The sequence below is a fragment of the Lepidochelys kempii genome, chromosome 26 (genome assembly GCF_965140265.1).
Source record: "Lepidochelys kempii isolate rLepKem1 chromosome 26, rLepKem1.hap2, whole genome shotgun sequence".
Classification (NCBI taxonomy): domain Eukaryota; kingdom Metazoa; phylum Chordata; order Testudines; family Cheloniidae; genus Lepidochelys; species Lepidochelys kempii.
In genome coordinates, this window is record NC_133281.1 from 6,432,973 (window position 1) to 6,460,720 (window position 27,748).

General features: G+C 45.6%; 1 protein-coding gene across 1 annotated transcript in view; it reads right to left on the reverse strand.

Annotated features, from left to right (window-relative positions):
- Positions 1 to 27,748, reverse strand: part of PEBP4 (phosphatidylethanolamine binding protein 4) — a 202,839-nt gene that overhangs the window by 106,240 nt on the left and 68,851 nt on the right. Inside the window, exon 4 of the mRNA XM_073325118.1 lies at positions 18,346 to 18,444. Within this exon, the coding sequence (XP_073181219.1) occupies positions 18,346 to 18,444 (99 nt within the window). The remainder of the gene's footprint in view (positions 1 to 18,345; positions 18,445 to 27,748) is intronic.

The window sequence follows — 27,748 nt, forward strand, 5'->3', positions numbered from 1 at the left end:
CGGGCTCAACGGGTAGTGATCAATGGCTCCATATCTAGTTGGCAGCCGGTATCAAGTGGAGTACCCCAAGGGTCGGTCCTGGGGCCGGTTTTGTTCAATATCTTCATAAATGATCTGGAGGATGGTGTGGATTGCACTCTCAGCAAATTTGCGGATGATACTAAACTGGGAGGAGTGGTAGATACGCTGGAGGGGAGGGATAGGATACAGAAAGATCTAGACAAATTGGAGGATTGGGCCAAAAGAAATCTGATGAGGTTCAATAAGGATAAGTGCAGGGTCCTGCACTGAGGACGGAAGAACCCAATGCACAGCTACAGACTAGGGACCGAATGGCTAGGCAGCAGTTCTGCGGAAAAGGACCTAAGGGTGACAGTGGACGAGAAGCTGGATATGAGTCAGCAGTGTGCCCTTGTTGCCAAGAAGGCCAATGGCATTTTGGGATGTATAAGTAGGGGCATAGCGAGCAGATCGAGGGACGTGATCATTCCCCTCTATTCGACATTGGTGAGGCCTCATCTGGAGTACTGTGTCCAGTTTTGGGCCCCACACTACAAGAAGGATGTGGATAAATTGGAGAGAGTCCAGCGAAGGGCAACAAAAATTATTAGGGGACTGGAACACATGAGTTATGAGGAGAGGCTGAGGGAGCTGGGATTGTTTAGCCTGCAGAAGAGAAGAATGAGGGGGGATTTGATAGCTGCTTTCAACTACCTGAAAGGGGGTTCCAAAGAGGATGGCTCTAGACTGTTCTCAATGGTAGCAGACGACAGAACGAGGAGTAATGGTCTCAAGTTGCAGTGGGGAAGGTTTAGATTGGATATTAGGAAAAACTTTTTCACTAAGAGGGTGGTGAAACACTGGAATGCGTTACCTAGGGAGGTGGTAGAATCTCCTTCCTTAGAGGTTTTTAAGGTCAGGCTTGACAAAGCCCTGGCTGGGATGATTTAACTGAGAATTGGTCCTGCTTTGAGCAGGGGGTTGGACTAGATGACCTTCTGGGTTCCCTTCCAACCCTGATATTCTATGATTCTATGTGCTCACAAGCACAAGCCAGCATGGCTATGAGGAGCATCTGAACTGGAAAATAAAGTGAAATCTGCAAAATATTGCAGTGTCGTTTGGGTACATTTTATCTGATTTATTCTCTCCTCATTAACAAAAGCTAATTAACAAACCATCATTTAAATAAACAGCAGTGAGAGTGTTTGTAACCTCCGCTTTATTGAATTGTGACAAATTATTAGCCTATGCATGTTAAATGGAATAGAAGTATCTAGGAAAAGCCCTTAAATTCAATCTGCATAAAGATGATACCTGCTGTGAAAATGAAGGCAGCGAGGATTCACTATCAATTCTCAGAGCAACCTACAGGGCTCCCCTCTCTGGAGCTTGTGTAACCTCTTGTCACAGCAATGACACAGACATATTAACAAGGGAATGGCTGCATATGGCCAGGGTTTTTTCAGGACATCAGTGAGTGGAAACTCAAAGGGGTTCAAATCCAACCCAGGTTGGAAGAGATGCTCGGTCATTCTCATTGACTGGATGATCGCTTGGTGCCCTGGGTGAAATTCACCCTTGCAAAGAGGGCTTATGCACCATTTTAACCCTCAAAATAGGGTTATGCCTTATCAGATTTTTACAGGTATTTAGATGTCTAAAGATGCAGACAGATGCATCCGATGAAGTGAGCTGTAGCTCACGAAAGCTCATGCTCAAATAAATTGGTTAGTCTCTAAGGTGCCACAAATACTCCTTTTCTTTTTACAGATGCCTTAGTGGATTTTCAAAATGGGCCTAATTCCCATTGCAGTTCATAGATTCTAAGGCCAGAAGGGTCCACTGTGATCACCCAGTCTGACCTCTGGTATAACACAAGCCAGAGAACTTCCCCCAAATAATTCCTGTTTGAACTACAGTAGAGCTTTTAGAAAAACACTGAATCTTGATTTTTAAATTGCCACTGATGAAGAATTCCCCCCTCCCCCTCCACCCTTTTGTAAGTTAGCCCAGTGGTTAATTACCCTCACTTAAAATTGTACATCTTTTTTCCAGCCTGAATTGGTCTTGCTTTAATTTCAGCCACTGGATTTTATTAAACTTTTGTCTGCTAGACCAAAAATCCCATTATCAAATATTTATTTCCCATGTAGGTACCAAGCCATGATCAAGTCACCCCTCTTTAAAGTTCTCTTTATTAAGCTAACTAGATTGAGCTCTTCGAAGCTATTATTATACAGCATGTTTCCCAATCCTTTAATTATTCTTAGAAGCACAGATGCTTTAGAAAATTCCAGGATCTGCAACTTTAGGTGCCTAAATAACTTTACATATATGGCCTGTGAGATTAAGTGGTGTATAAATCTCATGTTAGCCTTCTACACAGGAGTGAGTTTCACCCTGATGAATTTGTCCTCTGTTCTGTCCATGAACAAAAGAGCAAGATTCTCAGATGTATTAGTAATTCCAAGTTATTCACAAATACCTCCAAGCAGGCGGGTCTTGGACCTACAGATCATTCATGAACTGCTCCTTTTGAATATTCAACATTCCAGATGCATTTGCTAGTTTCAGGAATCACAGGATATTGTTTCTCTTCCTTGATTGGATGATTTGTGCAACTTAATCACCAACAGCACAAATATTGAGTTGCGGCCTGTTGAATGTCGCACTCACAATGTGCACTGCTTTTATTGGCCAGTTCTGCGATTTGAGAACTTCCTTTTGGACAAATATTTAAATTTACAATTTGCTTCTCATGGGTAATTGTACCAGTTAGCCCAGCTGCTGGAACAGTTATGAATAGAAAATGGGAATGAACACAAGTGCAGTCAAATTCCTTTTTAAAAAGCTGGAACCAAATATTCTTGCATTTAGTCCCCTATTTAGATTATAAGCTCTTATGGGCAGGGACTGTCGACTACGCTGTGTTTGTAGAGGGCCTAGCAAAATAGGAGCCCATTCTCAGCTGGTTCTTAGGCACCACTGTAATAAAAGCGATTAATGATAACCAAGTAACCTTTTGTGCACCATTCACCCAGCTCTAGAAAGGAGCCTGGTGAGACTCCTCATCAGCACCGTGAAAACCACCCGCTCCGGTGGCCCCAGTTGGCAGCATCAGATTGAATTCCTCGAGTCTAGAGGTGAAACCTGTGGCTCCACTCTGAGGCCTGGCACCTTGGCTAGGGGTGTGGGAAGTTTTCTCTGCAGCTGCTTATGCTTTACCTGTTCTGTGGATAAAGAGAGGGCTTCCTTCTCCAGGGCTTGCAGTTAAGCCCCTTCCCTGGCACTAAATTTACACCCAGAAAATTTGGTGAGTAGAACTAAATGCACAATAAATAGAAACACAGTTTGATCAAAACCACTGTCCCAGCAGCAGAAGAGTGGCAGCTTCTGGGCATGGGCTGCTCTGCATGCTGCACAGGGCAGCCTCTGACAGGTGACAACCACGCGGAAGAGGCTGCTCGTAGCTCGCCATCTGCAATCCCTGGTTACGAGAACCACTTTGTAGCAGTCAGAATCATCTCTTGTCATGGATCCTTGGCAGTATAATGATAATAATCATGTTACTCGCGGCTGTGGCTCTGTCTGTCAGCCCGAATGCAGCCCCAAGAGCTTTACAAACATCTCTCTTGGTCTCTCTCTCACACACACATGCCCCGACCCGAGGGGCTAGGTTCTCCTGGTACAAATGATAAGATGGCACTTGCAGCACTGGAAAGCCAGCCGGTGGAGGGAAAGTTAAAACAACACACACACATACATACGAGCCCACGGGGGCAAGGAGAGGCAAATTGCATCTCCTTGCAGCCGCCACTGTGAATATAGCCACCTATACAACAGCCAGTGCTCAGTTAACAAAGAAACCTCCAAGAGTAAGTTCCAACAGCATACTCAGTGCCATGCGAGGCACATAAGGACCATTCCACCCCAGGGGTCTGAGCAGGATGGAGAGACACAGCGCTATGCAGACAGGCAGACGTATCCTGGCTACCGCGGTAGGAATGTGCGGACTGCTCTGTGGAGGCTGACAGTCACTGTGCTGTAGTCTCAAGATGCTACCATTTCCCCCCGTCCTTAGAATGGATGTGGTTAACTGGGCAGTAAGAGCTGGCAAATGTCACCTTTTTAGTGGTGTGTATTTACTTCCTTTTTTCTGTCATGCACGTGTTGGCGAGAGGACTGTCTGATTTTCAGGGATGCATGATCTCTCACTTAGCAACCACCGGGTCTGGCTAAATACATGCACTCCCATAAGAGTCTGTTCTTTGTTGGTTCATTCTGCTCCTGGGGGCAGGAATGCATCGGGAGGAATCCAGAGAGTCATGTATGGTCATTAAGGAGCAACAGGGGCGTTTGGCCCTTAGTCACCGTCACCTGGGGATAGAGGCCAAGATTTTCATAAAGTTTTTGGCTGGCCAGATAGAGACACCTTAATGGGGCCTGATTTGTGCCCAGTTCTGAGCACCCACCCTCTGTAAGTCAGGCCCCTTTAAGTCATCACAGGTTGAGCACCAAAAATTCACTGGTCACCTTTGAAAATCTTGGCCAGCACAGATGAAGGGTGGAACGCAAAAAGTTTGGTTTGGAGAAGGCTCTAGAAGTGTAAACGCTTATCCTACCTCTCTGGCCTGCAAGTCTGGTGCGAGCTTGCCCCATCATAGGAGCAGCCCTAGGAGACTGGAACTCAGTCACAATCTTCCCCCTACTTCTCCCTTGCCCATGGTGTGTAGTAGCTTACTGCACTCCTTTACAGAGTGCAGCTCGCTTCCCCCCTCATGCCGGCTCAGCTCTGCTGACTGGACAGAGGAAGGTGCTCTGAGGATGGTAGCAGCCTCATGGTCCCCATCACCTCTTCTCACTTCCTGCAGCCAGACTCTCAATCTGGAAGGTGATCCCCTTTGCTTCCCTGTGGCACCATGGGAGGGATAGTGGGCTGGACACCCATGAGGCCTCGACTGTTCTGACTGCACATAATATTCCCCCTTCTCATTTTAAGTGGCTTTGTGTTTCCTGGAAGAATTGTTTCGTAGCTGTGGTTTAGAGGCTCAGGAGCGTAATTACCTGCGAGCGTTAATTACAAGTCGGGAAAGAATAGGTTCAGTAAGAGGCGCTGCCCTTTTATTCAAACACACGTCGTGCCCGGGCTTTTCAGTAAATATTGTGTTGTTTTAACTGTTTTACGCTCTGGTTATTTTGCAAGCCACGTCAGCGGATTCTCCAGTGCCCTGGGAGTCGGAATGTCTCAGGCACCCAAGCCCAGGTGAAAAGTGTGCCAGGGCTGAGTCCTCTGAGCGCCAGAATACGGGCTACGGCAGGGCAAGCACTCTGAATAATGGCTCTTCACGGGGCCTTGGTGAAGGATGCATGGGGTAGCCGGAAACACCAGGGGCTGTGTCAGGCACTAAGGCCAGGATGCGTATCATGACAACCTCATGTGCTCTCATGTACGCCAGGGGCCAGGCGGGCTGGCTTGTGAATACAGGGGGCACCAGGCTGCTTTCAAGCCCTCTTTGTGTCCCTCCCCCTCAGTTTCTGCACCAAACAAAGGAAGGGGGCCCTTGTCACGATGGAGCTGGGCTGTGGCACCTAGTGTGCCTGGAGGGTGAAGGACCGTTGCCAATGGTGGATTAAAACATGACAGAGGGGCTGTAAAGAAGATAAAACCACCACCCCAATCAGTGTTTACTATACACACTATCCCACACCCCAGGCATGGGTGCACACACACACATACACGCACCCCTTCCCCACCCTCCCTCTTTATTGTCCAACCTTTCCCCAGCACTAATGAGACGCTGTAACCCTCCCAGCGCTTGTGATGCGAACATCTCATCTCCTTCCCTTCAGAAAGCCATTCAATGTACCTCGTTTTTTCTCCGAAGCTACGTGAAAGCAGCATTTTGCCCTAATGGTGCCCTTGAAATTACAAAGATTAGCAGCTCTATTCTTCTCCAGTTTTGGCCAATCACATTTTGGTGTTGTTTTTCCATCAGTAATAAGTTACTGCTGTCATATTGTTCTGGCATATCAGGCCCTAGTGTGGCATTGTATCCCTCAGTCACTCACTGATCCTAATGCTGATGACTAAAGACTATATTTAAAAGGTAATATAAACAGTTTGATCTTTAAAATACATTTGATCTATAATTTCTATACATAGTTTCTGAACTTTTATTTTACAACAATTACCAAAAAGCTCTTTTTATATGAAATTTGCAGCTAAGCTGAAAGTAATAGCAATTAAACCCCATCTGTTTGCGGAACATGAATAACAACAGTTGACACTCAACTTCTAATACCATTCATTGGAAACCTGTTAAACACAGGAACTTGTTGCCGAAACGTGTGCCTTTGGGGCTTGGTCTAAGCCTTTTGTAGACAGAGTTTAGAGGATTCTGAAATTGCACGGCACAGATGCTAGGGTTTGGTGCATAAAAATGTACTTATCCGGCAAATTGTTTACTTATCTAGGATCAACGATCTCTCATGATCCCTCTGGATCACAGGGAATGTTTTCCTTTATCAGGATGCCATTAAACAATGTGAATGCTGCTGCTGCTGCTTTCTGTTATGTGCATGGCACTTTACAGACAAACAAGTTCCCTGCCTGGAAGATCTTATCGTCTAGTAGCAAGGGAGAACGTGGTAAGTAAATCACTGGTGGAGGAAACAAACAGGGAAACGTTTGAGATTGCTAAGCACACAAGCATGCAGAGGCCATTCCAGGAGCAGGGGGAGGCAGGCAAAAGGTGCAGGATTATAAGTAAGAGAATCAGGTTGAGCTGAGGTGGCAGAATGAAGGGTGCACAAGGTGGAAGTTGGGAAGAAAGACAGGAGACCTTATAGGATGTGCTCTACACAAGACCCTGTTAGACTCTCTTCCTGGGTGTTCCTATGGGCAGAGCACCTGCTAGGTTCTTCCTTTTCTAGAGATGAGACAAGACTGGAGCAACTCCTAAACTCAGGGCATTTGGATAGAGTAGCACCCTGATCTGAACCAACGCTTCAAGAGCAATCCCTGGCCTCCTTGGCCTGTCCACACACTGTACATGGGGACTTGAACATTCTGGGATTTGTTATGGAAAGAAATTAGCGGCACATTTGCTTGTTGCTGTGGTACAGGTACATTTAAATCCCTAAATTAAACATGGAAAGCTCAGTTTCAGGAAGTGGCTAGCTGAACTGTCCCCCTGAGTCTTGCATTGCCAGGCAACCAGACACTCATGTGCATAGTTACCCATTTCGCATGTCCAAGTGCTGACTTGCATATGCTGTTTAGGTGACCATGGACAAATTAGGCCCCGGTTATTGCTATTTTACAGTGGAAGCTCTTTGAGACAGGGATCCAGTCTTGCTATGTATCTGCCAAGGGCCCGGTACACCAGTGGTGTTATACAAATAATAAAGAACAATGCATCCTAACAATGGTTTCCAAACTACTTGTTGGGTTTTAATTTTTATTAATACAAATTTCTCTAGATTTCTACCAAAAATGGTGACAAACTACTCTAGGGAATTGAGTATTATATAAACCTCCCAAGAAACCAAGTCATCAGTTAAAACACATTTCCCTCTGTTCTTTTCCTTTCAAACACTCAGTTTAATAACCAAAAAGTAGACTACAAAGGGCCCAGCAAGAAAGAACAATACAGAGTCACTAACTATTACATCTGTAGCGTTACTACAAAGAGGCAGCGTAGCCCGCTGTGTCAGCGGGGAGCTGGGATCAAACAGGGCTCACAAAAACAGCAACTGACTAAACAAAGCTGATCTGGGAGGTGATAAGGCACTTGGCACACCTCTTGTGATAAACTCTGAACTGAAAGGGATTGCTTGAGTGTGTGTTACTCTGGATCCAACAGCAGCATCATTATGTTGAAAAGAGAGGCCAAAAGGGAGTTGCGGTGGGAAAAGAGTGCCTGGTTTGGACCACAAAGGATAAACGAGATGCTAGGATTCCGAAATAAGAGCTGCTATTCCGGGGGGGGGGGGGGGGAGGGGGATGTGTGTGCCTGCATGTGCATGTCTACATGGATTTAATTCTCATGGAAGATGCTGGATCAACAGCCCTGGAAACTTATGGCCCCTGTGCAGTAAACCAACAAGTACCACGTGACTTACAGCCCTCCTGTGCAATGCCAATATGCCTAAGAATCCTGACTTGGAAGGACACCCTGTCAGGGGAGTACCGTCTCTGTGATCCCTTCAGTCCCTGGCTTCTCTGCCAGCCAGGGAGCCAGCTGGGACAGTGGGTCATTTTTGTGATCTGCGGGTTATCCAATAGACACTGGACTGAGCCCCAAAAAAGGACTGGGCAGGAAATGGTTTTCCTGTCCCTCAAATATTTTCGAGAATTCAGAAATTCTCTCTGTTCCATATCAGGATGAAACAGAGACCTTTTGAAGTTTTTCAATGAAAAACCAGAGTAAGGGCACCCCAGAATAGCCAGGTGACTAGAACAATCATCTGGGATGTAGAAAACCTGTGTTTGAGTCCCTAGCTACCTGATTTGGAGCACGGACTTTAATCCGGGTCTCCTACATCCCAGCTGAGTACCCTAATCCAGCGGTGTGACACCCTGGCATCTCCTTATTCACCATTATCATATAATTAGGATATATTTTGCACAAAGGATGCCTTGTGAGGTATCATTCTAAAAGTCTTGAGCTGCTAGACAGTAATATCACAGTGGATTGTGTATGCTGTCGTCGTGTGTGAAGTTATGAAGTTTGGCTATGTATGTGTTACTGGAACGTGTTGTGAGGTTGAGAACACCCACAAGCAGCCTTTCAGGTACAACCGTAAAAAGGCCAAACAATGTTCATGGCTTATTGAGGAAATGCACACAAGCACAAGGATTACCCCAGGAACTGTGTACAATAGAAACCTCTCAGAGATAGCACTACACAATGGGAACTGCTTGACTCAGGTTACAGCAAAAGAGCTTTCTAGCAACTGGGAAAAAGATATAAAAGGGGGAAATGACATCATGATGGTACCTCACTCTCCCTACAACACCACACCTGGAAACACCTGAGGAACAAAGACTGAACTGGGGAAGTGATAGTCCCAGGCTAAAGGGATTTTTAGCCTGTGTATGAAAACCTGGGAAACCCAAGCTGCAAAGCAAAGGCAGCTTGTGCCCCAAGAATCTGCTAGCCTGTTTATCACTCAGGGTGAGAATTTGCTAATTTATCTAGTATGTTAAGCTCAGTTTGCGTTTTTGTTTATTTACTAGGTAATCTTCTTTGATCTGTTTGCTATCACTTATAATCACTTAAAATCTTTTGTAGTTAATAAACTTATTTTGTTTTAATCCAAACCAGAGTGTGTGAGATTAAGGTGTTTGGGGGAAATCTCAGCTTGGTTACCACAAGTGTTCATAGTCCTCTTCACGTTGAGGGAGAGGCGGACTGGGTATTAAATCCATATACTGGCCCGATTTGACCAGGGCAGGATGGTACTGCTCTGGGGTCCTAGCTGGGAATCTGGTGGCTAGATATTCTGTATGTAACTGCAGCTGGGTGTGTCCCTACTTGTGTGAATGCTGGTGAAAGTGCAGGCTGGAGGACTTTGTAGCTTGTCACAGTAGCATAGTGTGAGAGGGAGCTCAGGCTGGTGGGTCAGAGGGCTCAGTGGTACCCCAGTTCCACATGGCACCCCAGGGGGAACCCGTCACAAGTGGCTCTCAACCTTTGCAGACTACTGTACTCCTTTCAGGTGTCTGATTTGACTTGTGTACCCCCAAGTTTCATCTCACTTAAAAACTACTTGCTTACAAAATCAGACATAAAAATACAAAAATGTCACAGCAGATTATTAATGAACAATTGCTGACTCTCATTTTTACCATACAATTATAAATAAATTGGAATACAAATATTATACTTACATTCCAGTGTATAGTATACAGAGCAGTATAAACAAGCCATTGTCTGTATGAAATTTTAGTTTGTACTGACTTCACCAGTGCTTTTTATGTAGCCTGTCGTAAAACTAGGCCAATATCTGGGTGAGTTGATGTACACCCTGGACGAGCTCTGTGTACCCCTGGTTGAGAACCACTGCCCTAATCCCCTGGCTATTGGCCATTTTTGTGTGGATCTCCCTCAAGATCTCTTCTTGGAGCTGTACCTTTTTGTATGTATCAATAAATAAATATTCAGTGAGACAGAGGGAGACTGACTCTATAGCCCAGAGGGTAGGGCGCTCACCTAGGGGGTGGGAAAGTCAGGTCCAAGTCCCTGCTTTAATAACTATTTATTAAATAGTTTATTATACAAACGTTTTAAATAAACTATTATTTATTTATACAAAGTGCAACAGCTTCAACAAGAGAATTGAGAGACAGACCCCAAACTAGCCAGTCATCTGGGGGTGACAGCACACTGCTGGGTTCAAGGCGCTGCTCCAGATTGGGGCCTTGAGTCCACTTCTCCCCATCCCAGGTGAGTGTCTGAACCCCCAAGTTATTAGCACCTCACTGTCTCTCTGACCAGAAATTCCAGCCTGTACCCGAGAAGCCTCTCGGTTAAAGTTCCCTCGAACCCAGTGCATTCCGGGGAACAGCTTCATTTCAACAAATCAGTATTTTCTGATGAAAAACTTTTGTCAAAAAGTTCCTGATCAGCTTTAACCCCAACCCATTTCACGTAAGGGCCAGCAAAAGGCACTGAAGCAGAAATGGCTTTCACTAACTATTGGCCTAAGCTGGATCTAAACAAGTGACCTAGAGGTTCAAGATTCTGTTTTTTTTACTCATTGCTTGTCTAATATACTCTGTTCTTTTATCCCTTCCTAGGCTGTAGCAAGCACTTCTTTTTATACATTCCCATTGGACTCAGAGCAATGCAAATACCAAGCACAGAGCTGCCCTGTGTAGTTCTCACAATGCTAAGGCACTACTCACCATCAGCCCTCAGACACCAAGATCACTGACTTCCTAGAAATGCCACAGATTAGCTAGAGATATAGGGTCAGATCCCCTGCTGGAGTAAATTGGCACAGCTCCACTGAAGTCAACGGAACTATAAAGAATTACCCCGGAGGATCTGGCCCATCAAATGTATCAAGCTAAACGATTGGTAGCTCAGAATACAACAGCTCCCAGGTGTGCCTGTCGAGAATCCAACCACCACCTTCACATGTCTCTTTTATAAGCAGAGGCCAGGTCTAGAGGTGAATCTAACCGCACTGTAATGACATTTAAATTCTAAGCTCTTCAGGTGAAGGGCAATGTCTGTATGCTCTCGACAGTAGTACCATGCATCGCTACGATGCTACGTGCACCTAGATTGCAAGTTCTCCAGAGCAAGGAGCATCTAAAGGGTATAGCACCTTGGAATCCAGGCTTCAGTGAAGACTGGGGCCCCACTGTGCTAGGTGCTATATAAACACAGATTAAGAGACTGTCCATGCCGCAGACACTTCATAATCTATAAGGTATTAGCTTCCATTCTGGAGAAGCCTTGTCTGCCCGGAAGCGATAGGCTCTGCAGCTGGTATCCCTGTGTCTGAGCACAGATCACTAGACGGAAGGGAGATCCATAGATGTTAAGGCCAGAAGGGACCACTGTGATCTGATCCAGCCTGATCCACAGGCCAGAGAATTCCACCCAGCCATTCCTGTATCCAGCTGCTTGAGCTATAGGATATATATACACATACACAAGCACCTAGCAACGCTAGTGCACGATTCTCCTCTCCCCCCCCAGCAAACCTTTAGCCTCCACTCCAGCCCCTGCCTCCTATCATTTGAAAATTCCATAACTTTTCAGGTTAATAAAGCTCTTGTTTGCTTCAGCTAGCACCTGTTTCTATGGTGACACTTGCAACCCAGAACCTGTTTATTAACCAATACAAGGAAATACACTGAAAAATTCAACTGGTATCAAAGTGAAGTGCTCGAGAAACCCCTCAGAGGTGAATGGCCCTGGCACGTGGATCGAGCATCCCCGAACCGGGGGCTGCTCCCTTCAGAGATAGCAGCCTCCTCGGGAGCTGCCCTCAGCCCCACACACACGGGATTAAGAGATCACTGCTGACAAAGCAGCCCCTCTCTCTTAGTATCACACAAGCAGCTTGCTAGCCTAACGCCCTACTGGGGCCCTCTTTTCACACAGCTACCATATTGCGCAGAAGGAACAGCTGTCGGCATGCTGCGTTCCTTGCTGAACAGATTGTTTCCTTTACCGGCCTCCTGCTTCACCTTCAGGCATCAGAATGCCCCTAATGAGAACACCTGGAGAGCTCCAAGAGGAGGCAGCAAGCCCTTGTCACAGGACAGTCACAGCCGGTCCCCCTCATTCTCACCTATGTCAAGAGAGTTTCTTTTCAGGAAAACAGCATTTAGAGGCCAGATTCACAAAGGTGCCTTGAAACCATGAGCTTGAGGAAATGTAAACTTGGGGGTTATTGCTGATTCTTGAGTGGAAGGTCGACATATGGGATGAGAGTGTTATCTAGTGGTTAGATTACGGGGCTAAGGATGAGGGCTCCTGGGTTCTTTTCCCAGTTCTCAGAGAGGAGAATAATCTAGTGGTTAGAGCCAGGGGCGGGGTGGTGGCGGCTGGGAGTCAGGAATCTCGGGTTCAATTCCAAACTCTGCCACTGACTCACTCTATCTGACCCTGAGTGAGGCTCTTAACCTCTCCATATCTCACTTTCCTGAGCAATCCTGCAAATACTCCAAACCTCTTCACTTGTGCAAAACCTTGGGCTAGCTCTGCCAAGCAACAGATCAGACCCAGGGTGGGTCTCTCGCTCTCTTTCTCTGCACTCAGCCTCATGTAGGAATTCTCTGGCTGGCAGAGTTGGTTTCCATAACAACTTTCGGTTACAAACATATTTTGATAAAAATAAAGTTAAAATAGCAAGGCTTTGGTGGAGTACAAATGTTCTGGATTCTCTCTCTCTTTTTTGCTCTCTCTCCCCCTCCACCCCTTCCCCTACAATGGGGGGAAAAATAAAGAAGTAAAACATTCCGTTTGAAGGGCGGTATTTTCTCCCTTCTTTCTCTCTCCCCACTGAATACAAAATGAAAAGCCTTGTTTACTGGATTTCTCTGTAAACTGGTTCAGTCCCTGCCTAGTTACCTGATGCTCTACAGTATATACTGGATAATGTGATAAATTCATTTCCAATTCACTGCATTATTCTTTGAATATTTTAATGACTCATTGAATGGAGTAAAAAAAAAGCCTATTTCAAATGAACAATTATGCTGCATTAGAGTAAAGGCTGATTATATTTAAACACTGCTTGCATGGATAACGGGACATATCGACCTCTGCCTATAAGAGCTAATTTGGCTCTTATCTCTAAATAATTTTACACTGCAAATTACCATGAAAACCTAAAGGGCTTTAAAAACATTCATCAAAAGGTATTATTCCACTTTGTAGCAACGTTTTTATTTAAATTATTTTGAACGGGAGTGAAAGCATCTCTCGTGTTTGACAATCCGAGAAACAGCGTAGCCATCACTGATAAGGGAACGTAGAGCTGTATGGCAGAAGGCATTCTATAGATTAAGCCACTAAAAGTAACCGTCGGATAGTGGTAATGCTTCGGACTGAAACCCACACCTCCAAAAGGAAATTCAGCATGAACACCAAGACTTGGTGGAGTGCCAAGGTATTGTAGAACATATAATGGTACTTAGCACTTCTCTAATGGTGTCCCTGTGAATAACTCAAAGTGCTTCAGTGGCTGTATAAGTGGATTAAGCTTTCCCGGTGGATCAGTATATACTCCTTTTTGCAGATGGAGAAAGTGAGGCACAACAAGGCAAGGCGATTAGCCCAAGGCCACCGAGTGAGTCAGTGGCAGAGCTGGGATTTAAGCATAGATCTTCAGAATCACATTCATGTGCTTTAACTACTATCCCATGCTTCCTGTCCTGGAAGCTAAGGTCATGGGCATTGCCTACATGCAAGTTGATGATGTATACTAAATTGAAATAAGCCCCTTTTAATCTGAAATAAGAGAGTTTCCACACTCAGACGTGCACCAAAATAACAACAGGTTTGAATTAAAACCACTAAGGGTTTCTCTACGAACGAAGATTGTTCCAGATTACGGCAGGGTGAGAATTTAAAGTGCAATCGCTATTCTGGAATAGCTCCATGTGTAGACAATCCCTAAATCATTTCAGTGCCAGTTGGTGTGCAGACAAGACCATAAATAGAAGCTATCTGAAGCAGAGACTTTAATTTACCAGGGAACGGATTTTCATTTACACCAGGGGCCAGATTTCTAAAGGTATTTAATAAGTGCCTAACAATGCAGCTAGGCATCCAATGAGCTTTGCAAAATCAATAGGAGCCAGAAATATTCCACTAGTTGCTTGGCTGCATCTTATGTGGTTAAATACCTTAGGCACATGTAGTACCTGAATACCTTGGTCCCATTACACCACACTGACAATATAAAAGGGGCATTGAAGCAAGTGTAAATGGCCCTGGTGTACATGAGATACAGTCCCTATGTGTCTGTACAGCACCTAGCCTGATAAGACCGCAATCTCTGGCGTCCCTTGCTGCTAGTGCAATATAAACAAACATTAATAAAGAGCTTTCGACTGGATCCAGCCCTGTTTCTAGTCACAGACTCACCATAGTTAGAGACGGAAAAGCGCAACTTGGTCCCACTTTGCCTGTGCCCTGGAGGCCAGTGCAGGATTCTTCTCTTCAATCTATTGTCCTGGGCTTTATCTAGTCCAGTTATGTGAATTAGGGATGAGAGACCGACATAAATAAGAACACCCCCTCCTTCCCCAGAAGCTTAGCCCCTCGATAGAATGAAGACTCTCTCAGCCTTGTTGGAGGTTCTGAACTCGTCAGGTAAGCAGATTATCACCCTCTGCCTGCCCCCACCCACCCGCTTATGCTTTCTGGTTGGGAATAGAAACAGAATTGCCAAAAGTGTCAGAAGAAAACCTTGCCTTGCCATTTGGATGGACCCACTTTGCCGAGAATGCAGCTTTAATCCGAATCCCTCCCTGATTTCCTTTAGAAGCTGTTTTATCTTTGCAAAGATGACAATAATTAGTAAAAGCTAATGCACCGGAAGGATCTGTGTACAGAATGGAAAAAATGAGCTCCGGCCTTTTTGCATTTAGTAAATATAAAAATTAATGAGAGACTTTCAGGACCCTGTTAGAAATGCAGAAGGGCTCCTGTGAAAGATTTTTTTTAAAAATTGTACATGAATCTCTGCAATTATTCTGAATGCTTTATTTTTTTAGCCAATTAGGAAATGCATGGAAAGTATTAATATCCAATTTTAATTTGCTTAATATTCCTATTAACAATAAAAAGTCTAATTAAGGTATCTGTACAAAACGCCCTTAGCAGTAATTTCAGAGAATAAAAGAGGAGAATGACTAGATATTTCTTCTTAAATGCATGCTGCAAATTAATTGATATCTTAATTAGACTTTAGTACTAAGATTATTAGTTAGATTGAATCAGAGCTGAAACACCTAATCTTTAAAAAATAAAATAAAATAAAATAAAAGCAGGCAAGAGAGAGAGAAACAAGCTGCTCTTCTAAATGTTGTTTCTCTAAAGAAACTGATAATGCAATGAGAGAAAGGTTGGAAACAATGTAAGGGAGTTAGCACAAAAATCATAATAATGCTTCCTCCTTCTCTTGTGTCTTCCATGCCAGAATCTCACAACACATTCACAAATTAAGCCCCCTAATGCTCTTGTGAGATAGGCAAGCATCGTTACCACCATTATCGCACAAGGAGGTTAAGTGATTTGCCCCAGCTTGCACACTGAGCGAGTGGGAACAGAATCCAGGCCTCACCTCCCAAGTCTCTGTACCTACAAGACTGTTCAGACAAAGCAAAATTATTCCTCCTATTTGTTCTCTCCCCTTGCCACCAATGTAAATTCTCATTGATCATTTTCTTGTGAGAAATTTGATCCGTGAATCGCATATTCTTGCTACTTATCCCTGGGTCGGCTCCAGGACACTGACTCATGGCAATCCATAAGTGACTCAAATATGTGTTGAGATTTTTGTTTTATGACTGTTTTATTTTCCTCAGAAGTTTCTGACAAGGCGACTACCCACAGCACTAGAGAGGGAGGTCTTCTCCAGACAACCTGCACTACAGAATGCAAAGGGTGGTTTTTAAACAAAGATGACATTTACTTTCCCAACCAATACTTGCATCACGCTAAAGGAAAGGGCCAGAGAAATGACAGTCCCTGTTCTCTGATTGATGAAAGTGTAAAAGCATTGAAAATAAACCTTACCTGAGTCATCTCAACTGGAGAAAATCCCAGAATCTATGGTAGAACTGGTTGAAATGTTCCATTGCAAATATAATTTTGACAAAAAATGTGGAAAATTTTAGTTTTGGTTGAAATTTTAAGTTTTTTATTTTTTTTTTTAAATGAAAAAACTTTTTTTTTCTGTAAAAATATTAGGTTGTCAGTTTAGGTTCCCCCCAGTCAACAAAAAGTTTTTATGGGAAATTTTGAAAACAATTATTTCTCCAACATTCTTTACAAATGATTAACATTTTCAGACCAGCTCTACTGTAATGTATTGGGTAAACAACCGCCTACCTGCCTTAATAATCCTGCCACTTTACATTTATATGGCAACCTTTCACCCCAGAGAGTTTCACCTACAGAACCACAGAAATGCAGCTACCTCTGGAGAGGAGCATACAACATTTTACACACAATTTGAGAAGGGAAGGGAAAGCAATTTTTGGCCAAGAATACTGGGTCAAACCCTGGCATGTATGAAAAGCCCCAGACAGAGGCAATCAAAGCATGGGGAGTGGGATCTCTGGTGGCCACACAGAACCCGTTTTGTAGGGGCTCATCCAAAGGGGGTACAGGGCCTGTGTGCTGTACAGTTCTCAGTGTACTGCATCCAGCCTAGGAGGAGGAAACACTGAGAAGCCTCTGCTGGGATTTGAACCTGGGGTTCCAAGGAAATACAGCTGTGATGCATAGGTCGCTGATGTTAAGAGCTGATGTAACAGCTAAGCTACGCCCCTCCTCCTGGCTTCTAAACTGAGTTACCGGTCTCATCCCATTGCACACACCAACTGTTTTTTATGCTCATTTGTTCCATGCTGAATGACTGATACATACACAAACACACACTTGAGAACATCTCCTTGGGGGAGTAACTAACCACCTTGAAGCAGACCAGCTGTTCTGATTCCCTCAGGTAACTGCTCAAAATACACTCACCCTGGGCAGTACAAATAAATAAAAGACAGGGATTTCTTGGTGAGTTATGAAACTCACAGTGATAGGATACAGAGGGAAGTGCTGTCTTGCTGTTACACCCTGTACTAAGCACCAACCTCATGCCCCCACAGCATTAACCTGACCTCCTTTCCTCCATAAGCTCTGCTTTTAATTTGTATTCCTGACGCTGAGAAACCCCAAAGCCTCCAAAATCTGCTCAGGGCCCAGCTCCTCAACCAGCAAGCCAGGCAAGAAGATGGGTTTCCCTCAAGTTCAGCTGTATGAAGCCAGATTCAGCATTGAAGGAAGCAGGTGAACCAGCATCCAGGTCAGTGGAGTTGCAGCTGCTCCCATCCGAGCTAAGTTTGGCCCCTGGAATTGCACTGTCTGCGCCACCCATCCCATCTGCTCCATTCTCACTGCATTCCACCTGCTGCATACTGGCGCTCCAAGTCACGTGCAGACAAAATGTTTATCTTCCTGAGACTCTGGGCTCAAAGTATCAGGAGGTGACAGAAGCAGAAGGTGCTCAGTGTAGAATACCTGTGATTTCCCTTCCCCCAACTGCTAAGGTTGTATCTCCATCTAGTCTACAAAAGGAGGAGGAGGAGGACAAGTGGGAGCTGAAGAAGGGGCATTAGTGAGTTTACGAATTACTAAGCCCTCGTTCCTCTGTGTAAAGCTCAGCTTTATAATACATGGAGAGTTGGGCAAGGCTTGTTTCCAGGTTTTCTCCTCTTTGTATCCGTGCATCCACTTACGATCATTTGTAACAAGCCCTTGGTGAATGGTAAGGAAACACTGCGCCTGTTGTTCCCTACCCCTGCAAGGTGGCTATCCAAGGCCCAAACCTGAAACCGTACACAGGAATGAACCAGAGGAGGGAGAGTAAGACTCAGAAGAAGCAGTCCTGTAAAGTCTCTTTTTGGGGCTACCCCGCAAATTAGCCCATTGCCGCCCTGCTGACTTAAAAGAACAACTAATCCTTATTTGAGCGCAGGCTAAGGTCTGGCTGGAGGAAAAAGTTAAATGTCACTCAACGCATTAATTTACACACCACTGGCGTGATCCTATGTAGGAGAGAGAAGAGGAAAACAGGGCCAGTACTCACTTTGATGTCAATGACAACCCAGTGTCTCCAGAAACGGTACTTCGGATTAGCTCTGTTCGGGGCATCTGGATCCACCATGATCAGCACATACTTCTTATTCTGCAATATATAAAAAAAAAAACACCCGACCTTTGAAACACGCAGGCTTACAGTGCTTTCACAATTCAGTAGTAGGTAAATGCTCTTGGGGGAGAGAGGGCAAAGTAGATGGGGAAGTAGGACTTTGGGATTCTCTTCCTAGCTCTGCCTCTAACTCAGTGAAGCTTCAGTGCGGGGAATACAATCTCAGCATGGACCTCGGGTATGCACTCAGCTCGCTAGCCCACTCTGACCCCTGCACGGAGCTCTTTTAATTGCTGTCACTACCTGCACTCGTTGGATTCAAGCTAGGTTGTGTAGGCTAGCCTGTGCGGAGCTTTTGCTGTGTAGATATACCCACTGTGGGAATTAATCACAGGTTAGGACAGAGTCTGCCTCTTGCCATGTTGTGTCTGTGTGGTTTTTGGGAGGGGGAAGAGGGGGTGAGAGAACCTGGATTTGTGCAGGAAATGGCCCAACTTTATTATCATGCACATTGTGTAAAGAGTTGTCACTTTGGATGGGCTATCACCAGCAGGAGAGTGAATTTGTGTCGGGGGGCGGAGGGTGAGAAAACCTGGATTTGTGCTGGAAATGGCCCACCTGATGATCACTTTAGATAAGCTATTACCAGCAGGACAGTGGGGTGGGAGGAGGTATTTTTTCATATTCTCTGTGTATAAATAAAGTCTGCTGCAGTTTCCACGGCATGCATCCGATGAAGTGAGCTGTAGCTCACGAAAGCTCATGCTCAAATAAATTGGTTAGTCTCTAAGGTGCCACAAGTACTCCTTTTCTTTTTGCGAATACAGACTAACACGGCTGTTACTCTGAAGCCTCAAAGGGCATCAGTCCAGGACTTTCATCAGCCCTGAATTCTCTCTCTCTCTCTCTGCCACCCCCCCGTAACAGTTATATTTGTGTATGATCCTCCGATTAAATGAGCTGTAAAAATGCAACATATCCTATTACTAAGTACTTCACATTAAGCCTGGATTCCTTCTCCTGACATTTTATTCCTCATGGCCTAAACTTCCTCCAAGAGCTTGCAGAGGAAGAATGGGCTTTTGTAATATGTCCAAATACAAGGCACAGGAGAGAATTTTCCCCAACCATTCACTAACCACATCCTACAGCAGAGTAGCACAGAGAGACGTGCCGTGACACAAGGGGCTTTCCACACAGAGGCCTGCATTCCACTGGAAATGAGGGACAGGATATAGTCTAATCTCAGAGACAGCCTCTCACAGCCCCTGCGCACTACCCTGCTGGGTCAGCTGTGTGAACAGTCCGGAGAGCAAGGGAAAAAAAGTCTCCCCACTGACTAAACAAAATACTGACTGAATTAATTCAGCTGAGCACAGGAGCTTCCAGGGCGGAGCAGGCCGATGAGCTCTCTTAAGTCCAGTACACCTTGCGTCTGGCCATAAGCGATACTTCAAGAAGGCAAAATAGCTCCATAATGGGTTGTAAGTGGAAAAAGTGAACCTGTCTGACCCTTGCAGGTCACAACCCAAGGCTATGGTGACCAGATGTCCCGATTTTATAGGGACAGTCCCGATTTTTGCGTCTTTTTCTTATATAAGCTCCTATTACCCCTCCACCCCCACCCCGTCCCGATTTTTCACGTTTGCTGTCTGGTCACCCTCCCAGAGGCATGTGTTTTAATAACCCACCTCAGCACGTTAGCTGGTTTTGCTACAAATGCTATTGATGGCCATAAAATGACTCAGACCCTCTCAGTTATTTTGATCCATTTACATAGGCTTGGGGCTTGTGAAAGGTGCTGGACTGACAGTCCTGGAAGAGGAAGGCCTTTCTTTATCCAGAGAACAGGTGTACACTAGCAGTGGTGGTTCTTGCAATGTGGACACCTGACCGAACCTACAGGTGCCTCGTTGCCGGCTGCTGACAGATAGTAACAATAGTTTGGTCCTTGCCACCCTGGACTGGGTTTGATGACCTCTGGATGCTGAGCTAGAAGTGCCTACAGATCTGAGTGGACTTGGCAGGATACAGGGTTCCAGATGATCCTGCAAACACTTAGATCATTAAGGGACCTACAGGCTAATAAGATCTCGAGATGGATCCAGCAGCCTGCCAGCAATGCGGCGGGCTGGTGGCATCGATTCCCTAGCACACCTTGGGTCAAAATTTCCTACATTGGCTAAGAAATTTTGCCACGTGACTCCCACTGAAATGAAAGAGAGCTGTGTAGCTATATGCCCTTTTCACCTATGAAAGGCTCTTTGGGGCAATTCTGTGTTTGTACCGGACCTCGCACAGGGAGGCTCTGCCCCATGGCTGGAGCTCCCAGGTGTTACCACAATACAAATGAATAGTGATATTATGGCACTTTAACCTCAGCAATCCCACTGGAGATAAATCACGATCCGCCCCCTTTTACAGATAGTGAACGTGCGTCTGTGGGCTTTTCTACCAGCAGAGTTGTGCTGGTTTAATTTAAGGTGTGAACTTAAAGAGATTTAGCTTGAACAGTGCAAAAAACAAACAAAAACAAAACTGTGTGTACACTTATTTCAGTTTATCTTGATAAATCTATTAGGACCAAGTTTAAGCTAAACTGAAATAAACCACTCATACTGAAATATGGGTGTCCATACGGGTTTGTGCTGATTTTACTAATCTTGTTTCATCCAACTGGTGCAAGCTTGTGGGTAAACAAAAGCCACAAAGATCTTAAGAGATTGACCCAAAGAGGCCTGGTACACCTGCAATTCCCAGGACCAGACCAAGGTTCAAATGTGGGATTAAAATCTGGCAATTCCTGGTTCCGAGTTCTGTTTTCTAATTGCTAATCCATGACTCCCCATACTTAATGCTGCTCTGCACTAGTAGACACAGCCCAAAACATTGGTTGAAATATCATACAATGAAAATATTGGATGGCAACACCGAAACTGGAGTTTATGGGGGAGAGGGGGGGAAATATCCCAGGCTACAAGTGTGAAGGAATTTGAGTTCTAACTTTAGGTGGGTACGTGGCTGAACGCTGTGTTTGTGAATCTCTTGCTTCGACTTCGGCGCCCAGCTGGTGGGAACAGAACGTGTAGTCATGGGACTGTCATCGTGTGCTGTCCAGGTTAACATGTAGCATTTCTATTACTATTAACAGACTTTCCGCTCCTCACTCCATCTGTTCTTCAAAATAATTGCAGTTGTACAGACCATGCCTTCGCTACAGGCAGGCTCTGGGGAGAGGATAGTGCTTTTATGCAAAAAAAAAAAAAAAAAAAAACTGTTAAAAAATAACAGCAAACACGAGAATCAAGTGCGAGGGAAGTTAACAGCAGGCTCAGAATTTGGTACAGATTGTGGCCTATCAAGGCGGCATTGCACAGAGCCTTGGGCTGGTCAGGCTAGGCCATTCTGTGTGAGGGAAGAGGGGTTGTATCTGTGCCAGGCATGCTGCATTCCCACTGGGGGTTTGGATTTCTCCCCCCGCCCCTCATTCTGACGTAGCAGGACTGATTACTCTGAACCTGGATATGCCCTGAGGGTGGAGCGTGGGCGTGATCCTTCCCCTGCTCCCCAGCAAGATACAGTTAATTCACACTGACGTCAGGGGGCAGTGTGGTACCCAGCCCTAGATCAACACAGGGTCAAGGCCTGATTCTTAGTTACTGTCTCTCTCTGCTTGGGGCAGGGATAGAAGCAGCAGTGTGGGGGCATTTTAAGTCACTTTTGTTCTCCTCCTATCCTGGGGCTGCTCTATCTTACGCTCTGCTTGTCATGCACGCTCCAGCCTGGACTCAGGTGGTACTCCCTACCGTCGGGGCTGGGAACAGGACTCTTACATCAGCTCTGTGGCTGCTGGGCCCACCCGGAGGAGGGGGATTATCAGGGGGATGTTTCTACCTTCTAAGACCCCTTTACACCGCCAAAGGAACTGAGAGTCAGGCCCTCCACGTGCATGCCATGTGCACCATACAGGAGCCATGTCAAAGCAATTAGCAGCAAAAGGTGAACTACAAACGACTTGGCTCAACTTGGAGCAGAACCATGGATGCGTCTCTCGAGTTCAGTCAACCCCCCTGAGCTGTGCTTTGGGATCATTGCTCTCACATGTTATAGTGACTTGCTGCTTTTGGCTGGACCAGAAACACTGCAAAAACAGTCTCTGTGATGGCATTCCAGCTCTTCCGTTCCAGAGGCCCAGGACACCCCAGCGCCTGCTGAGGATTGCGGGGTGTGGAGTTCCTCAGGGAAGCCTGAAAATGCCAGAGGTTTGTTCGAAGCCTGAGCAAAAGATTCCCTCAGCCAGGAGGCAAAGGCATTCCCAAAAGAATGTTTCCTAATAGAAACAATCCCACACCTTCCAGCCAAAGATAGCAAAGCCTGTCAAAGACATGCAGAAATCTTCTCAGTGGGTATTATCATCTCCCATGCAACAGAGAGGGAAACCAGCTTGCCACTCAACAAAGCAGGGGATCGTTAGATTACAGCATCTTCCGTAGCTGGTAACAGAAAGCAAGAATCCTGACTTCCTGGCTCTGGTCACTGGAGCCCCAGAACCTAGGAGTCCTGCCTTACAGGCAGCCGTTGTAATCATTGCATGCTTGCTCCTGAGATTGCACCAGGCCAGATTTTTAAACCCGACCTAGTTTCGCTCTAGAAGTGACATCGTTGCATGCCGAGAACCAGCAAAGGGGGCGCTGGCATTTTAGACTGCCAGCCTGCAAAGGACACAGGAGCCCTGATGCTGGTGAATTATTGTTTTTTTAAACCCTCCTTTGACACGGGCTAACAGCATTAGCTCCTGTCAAGACTCCAGAGAGGGAATCAGACCAGAGTGAGGCTGGAGCTGCTCAGCTTTCTGGGCATGAATCAGTCCAAGAGATTAATGGAGGGGAGGGGACTCGGTTTAAATCAGAAAACTCCTCAATCCTTTCGCTTCTCAAGAGGAACGTACGTTGTTTTTGCAGACAATGAAGGGAGAATGAGAAGAAAGGAAAGCCATTTCCTAGTGACTATCTCAAATTCTTTAATTTTTTTTTGTATAACTACCTCAGCTTTCCATAGTTTCTCTCCCTTGCCTTTTCAGCAGTAACAAGCCCAAAAAGCTAACGGCCTCAGACCTGCAAACTACCTGCTTGGCCAAGATTCTCAGGCTCTATTCCTTGCTCTGCCACTGGTTTGCTGTGCGTGGTCTTGGGGCTGAGGATATATTGTGCCTGTGCTGGTGGGAAGGGGTGCCGAGGAAATCCCTGGAGACATTCCAGACAGAATTCCTTGAGGGTAGCCCGTGCTGGAGTGGAAGTGGCACTGTCCTTTTACAAGGTGCACCATCTATTCCCATTGGGTTTATCCAACCCCATCTTCTGCGATGGTCCTTTGTGGGTATTTATGGACATCCTTAGACTAATGGCGTGACTCTGCCATGGTCACTCAGGAAGTCAGTAGCAAGAATTGAATGGAGTCCTAGACTAGTACCTTAACCTCCAGGTCAGCCTTCTTCTCTATCCCATGTGGTCCTGTGATTGCAGGGGATGGACCCTGGACACTGATTGTCAAACCACGGGCATTCCTTGCACCCTCTACCTACAGTTGTGCATATCCACAAATGCCCAACCCCTCCGAGACTGCTCTGTGACTCAGTTTCCCTAGCTGTAAAATAGGGAAAACAAACTGACTGGGGGGGGAGAGAGTTAATTAGTTACCGTCTGTTGAGTGCTTTGATGGAAGGTCTAAGCGTCACGTTTTAGCTGCTAATTGCAGCTGGGTGGAAGCGGCACTGTATATATATAATTATATATTTTTAAAAGCATGAGCTGTTCAGATTAGCCATCGTTTTGCAAACTTGCTCTGAGCAAGCAAGGACTTTGTAAGAACCAGAGACAGCATGGCAGGCAGGGAAGACTGGGTGGGGTTGGGGGGGATTAACGTACTGAGGATACACTGCTGAATAGATCCAGGGGAGACAGGGCAGCACAGGAATTAAAGATTTATCCAAATGAAAGCAAACAGGGTGTTAAGCAACACACATGTAGAGCTAGTGGTTTCCTAGGTAACAAGTGCACCATGGAACTGCCACATATGCACCGCCTAGTGCATCTCTGCTGGCAACTGAACAATGCAAAGGAATGAGTCAGGGCCTACGCTTGCAAAACACCGGCGGCTTTAGGGTGACCAGACAGCAACTGTGAGAATTCTGGACAGGGGATGGGAGGTAATAGGAGCTTCTACAAGAAAAAGACCCCAAAATTGGGACTGTCCCTATAAAATTGGGACATCTGGTCACCCTAGGCGGGTATGACTCCCCAAAGAGGGATAGATTAAACAGACTGACCCCAGATTGCAGTCTGAATGCTGGAGCAATTAAATAAATATACATGGTGCCATCTGTAAGAGCTGTGAATTGTGACACATGCAAGAGGGGTGGGGGGAGTTGTTCTGGAAAGAAGCGATGAACACAGAATATTTGGGGAGGGGTGAGAGGTGTGCCTGGGCTAGAGCATCAAGAACTGCTCAGGGTGAAACCCAGTCGTATTCACAACTCACACAGGTCCAGCCGCTGAGGTTAACAGACCTTTGAAGTAAATCTGAGCCATTTTAGAAAAAATGTGCAAAACTCAAAGTTTACCCGTCTTTGCTGCAAAACCCGGCAGGGCTCAGTGCAGCAGGCCTAGCTTCACTTTGAAAGGGTGGGTTCATTTGTCCCTCAAATTTAAGAGCAAGACTCAGGTGGGGAGAACCCATGGATCAACCACTCCCTCCCATCTCCCCCAAATACTTTGAAGAAACCCTGCAAAGCAGAACAGACGGGTTTCATGCAGTTCCAGTCTACACCTTGTGCCCATCAAAGAGCAATAACTACCCTTTGCCGACATCGGGTACTTGCAACTTCTCGATCACGTTCCGGTCCTACCCCGTCAAAAATCTAAACTTCTACCCAGGCATTTGCCTCCAGTAACAGCAACAGTAACTTACGCTTATAACGAGCGATCTCATCCCAGTAATCGAGCACTTTCCTTCAGAGTTTTGCAAACCTCGAAGAGTGTGAAAAGCAACTGTTTATAGTACTTAGATGGCCCCATTACTAGAGTATCTGAGCAGCTCACAACTGTTAATGCACCTATCCTCCCAACACACCTCTACGGTATTATCCCCATTTTACAGCTGTGGAATTGAGGCACAGAGAGATTAAAGGGTTGGCCTAGATCACACAAGAAGTCAGCGGTGGGTTGCCCAAGTTCCAGACTAGCACTCTAAGCATTGTCCGTTGCGTGGTTGCATGATCGTCATCGCGCTGGGTACATCTGCGCTGCAATCGGGGATGTGACTGCAGCACGGGTAGACATACCTGAGCTAGCTGGGATCGAGCTAGCACAAATAATAATAGCTGTGAAGCTGCAGCAGCATGGGCTGTGCAATCCTATCCAGGAGCCGAGCTACGTATGTGAGCATCTAAGCTCGTGCTACTGCATCTTCGCTGGTATTGTGACTTGAGCGAGCTAGATCAAAGCTAGCTTGGGTATGTCTACCCATGCTGCATTCACACCACTGACTGGAGTGTAGACACATACTAAACGACCCTCAATTCAAGTTTGTCCAAAAAATATTTCCCCCTGGGTGCCAGTGCTGGAAACTCAGCCTGGTATCTGAGAATCAAGCTGGGTTCTTTCTGGCTCATCCCTGGTAATAAAGATTCTATAATAGGCACATAGTGAGCCATTCTGTTGCTCGTGCATGACCAAGAATGAACTCCAGCTTCCTCTTCTGTGGCTAACAGGAGGGAAAAGCAGTAAAAAGAATCACTTGCAGCTAAATAAGCCAGTGTGACTCTGAACACACATAAGGAGCAGAACTGACGGGATTTTTGTAGTCACTTTTTTTAAACCATAGCCTCACCTCAAGTTTCAGGTCCGTATTGTTAACCCAATTTAACAGAAGATAAACAAAGGTGGAACGTCCTGCCTAAGGGGCCAACTGGCAGAATCTGTGAATTTGACCCAGGCATCCCAGCTCGGTCTCTCTTGCTCTAACCACTACACCACACTCCCCAACCCCTCCCTGCACTATACAATGCTTAATGGAGATTTCATTGATTTTATAGGAGACTGGAATTCCAACACAATCTGGAGTGCTGATGAACCATTTGCTAGCCAGTCTACAATATTTGTGCATGCTCTCCCTCATCTCCCCAGGGGCTAGGCAGAGCTAAGCCAGCCAAATATTTATGCAACCTAATGTTCTAATAATAATTGATTAATCCAGGATCATTAAAGTCAGACTCTAAATCTGTTAGAAGGCCTATTCCCAGACTGAGCCTTTACGTACTTTAGGAAAAGGCTTTATTCGCTGTCAAAAGAGAATGGCTTCTTTCTGCAGAGCAGGCTAGACACATTACATTTCTTCTGATAAAACAGCAAGTGCTACATTAAACTGGTAATGTTACTAAAGAAGCAATGGGGTGGGATCTGAGTTACTACAGAGAATTCTTTCCTAGGTATCTGGCTGGTGAATCTTGCCCACATGCTCAAGGTTCAGCTGATCGCCATATTTGGGGTCGAAGGAATTTTCCTCCAGGGCAGATTGGAAGAGGCCCTGGAGGTTTTTTGCCTTCCTCTGTAGCATGGGGCACGGGTCACTTGCTGGAGGATTCTCTGCTCCTTGAAGTCTTTAAACCATGATTTGAGGACTTCAATAGCTCAGACACAAGTGAGAGGTTTATTGCAGGAGTGGGTGGGTGAGATTCTGTGGCCTGCGTTGTGCAGGAGGTCAGACTAGATGATCATAATGGTCCCTTCTGACCTTAATATCTATGAATCATAGCATTCAAGTAAGGGGTCTGTCCTGCCCTCAGTGCAGATCTGTAAGACCTATTAATCCTAATGCAGGATGAATACATATATGCAACATGGAGAAACCGCCACAACATGCATACCCAACTCCCATAAACCATTAGTGGGAGACATACGGTGTGAGGGACATCACCCACACTGTTTCATTAAGGGTTTTGTGTGAGCGTTTTAAACAGCCATTATTCCTTCACATAAAGCCAAACCATAAGGACATTCTGGGCTTACCCAAAATGATTATCCATGGACACAGGCTATGAAATTACTTTATAAACTGCAAGTCCACAGGATAAGGGTGGCTGCATTGGGGCAATGGGGGAAAAGAGTGTTGATTCCACACAGATCATAATAAGTTAGGGCCAGATTTTGATCTGAGTTACACCAGGGTAAATCCGGAGCAAAGACAGTGAAGTCAGCGCAGTTATACAAGTGCAATCAAGATCAGAATCCGCCTCTTTTAGTCTTTTCCTGGCACAGTCTATAAAAGGTGAAGTCGGCCTATG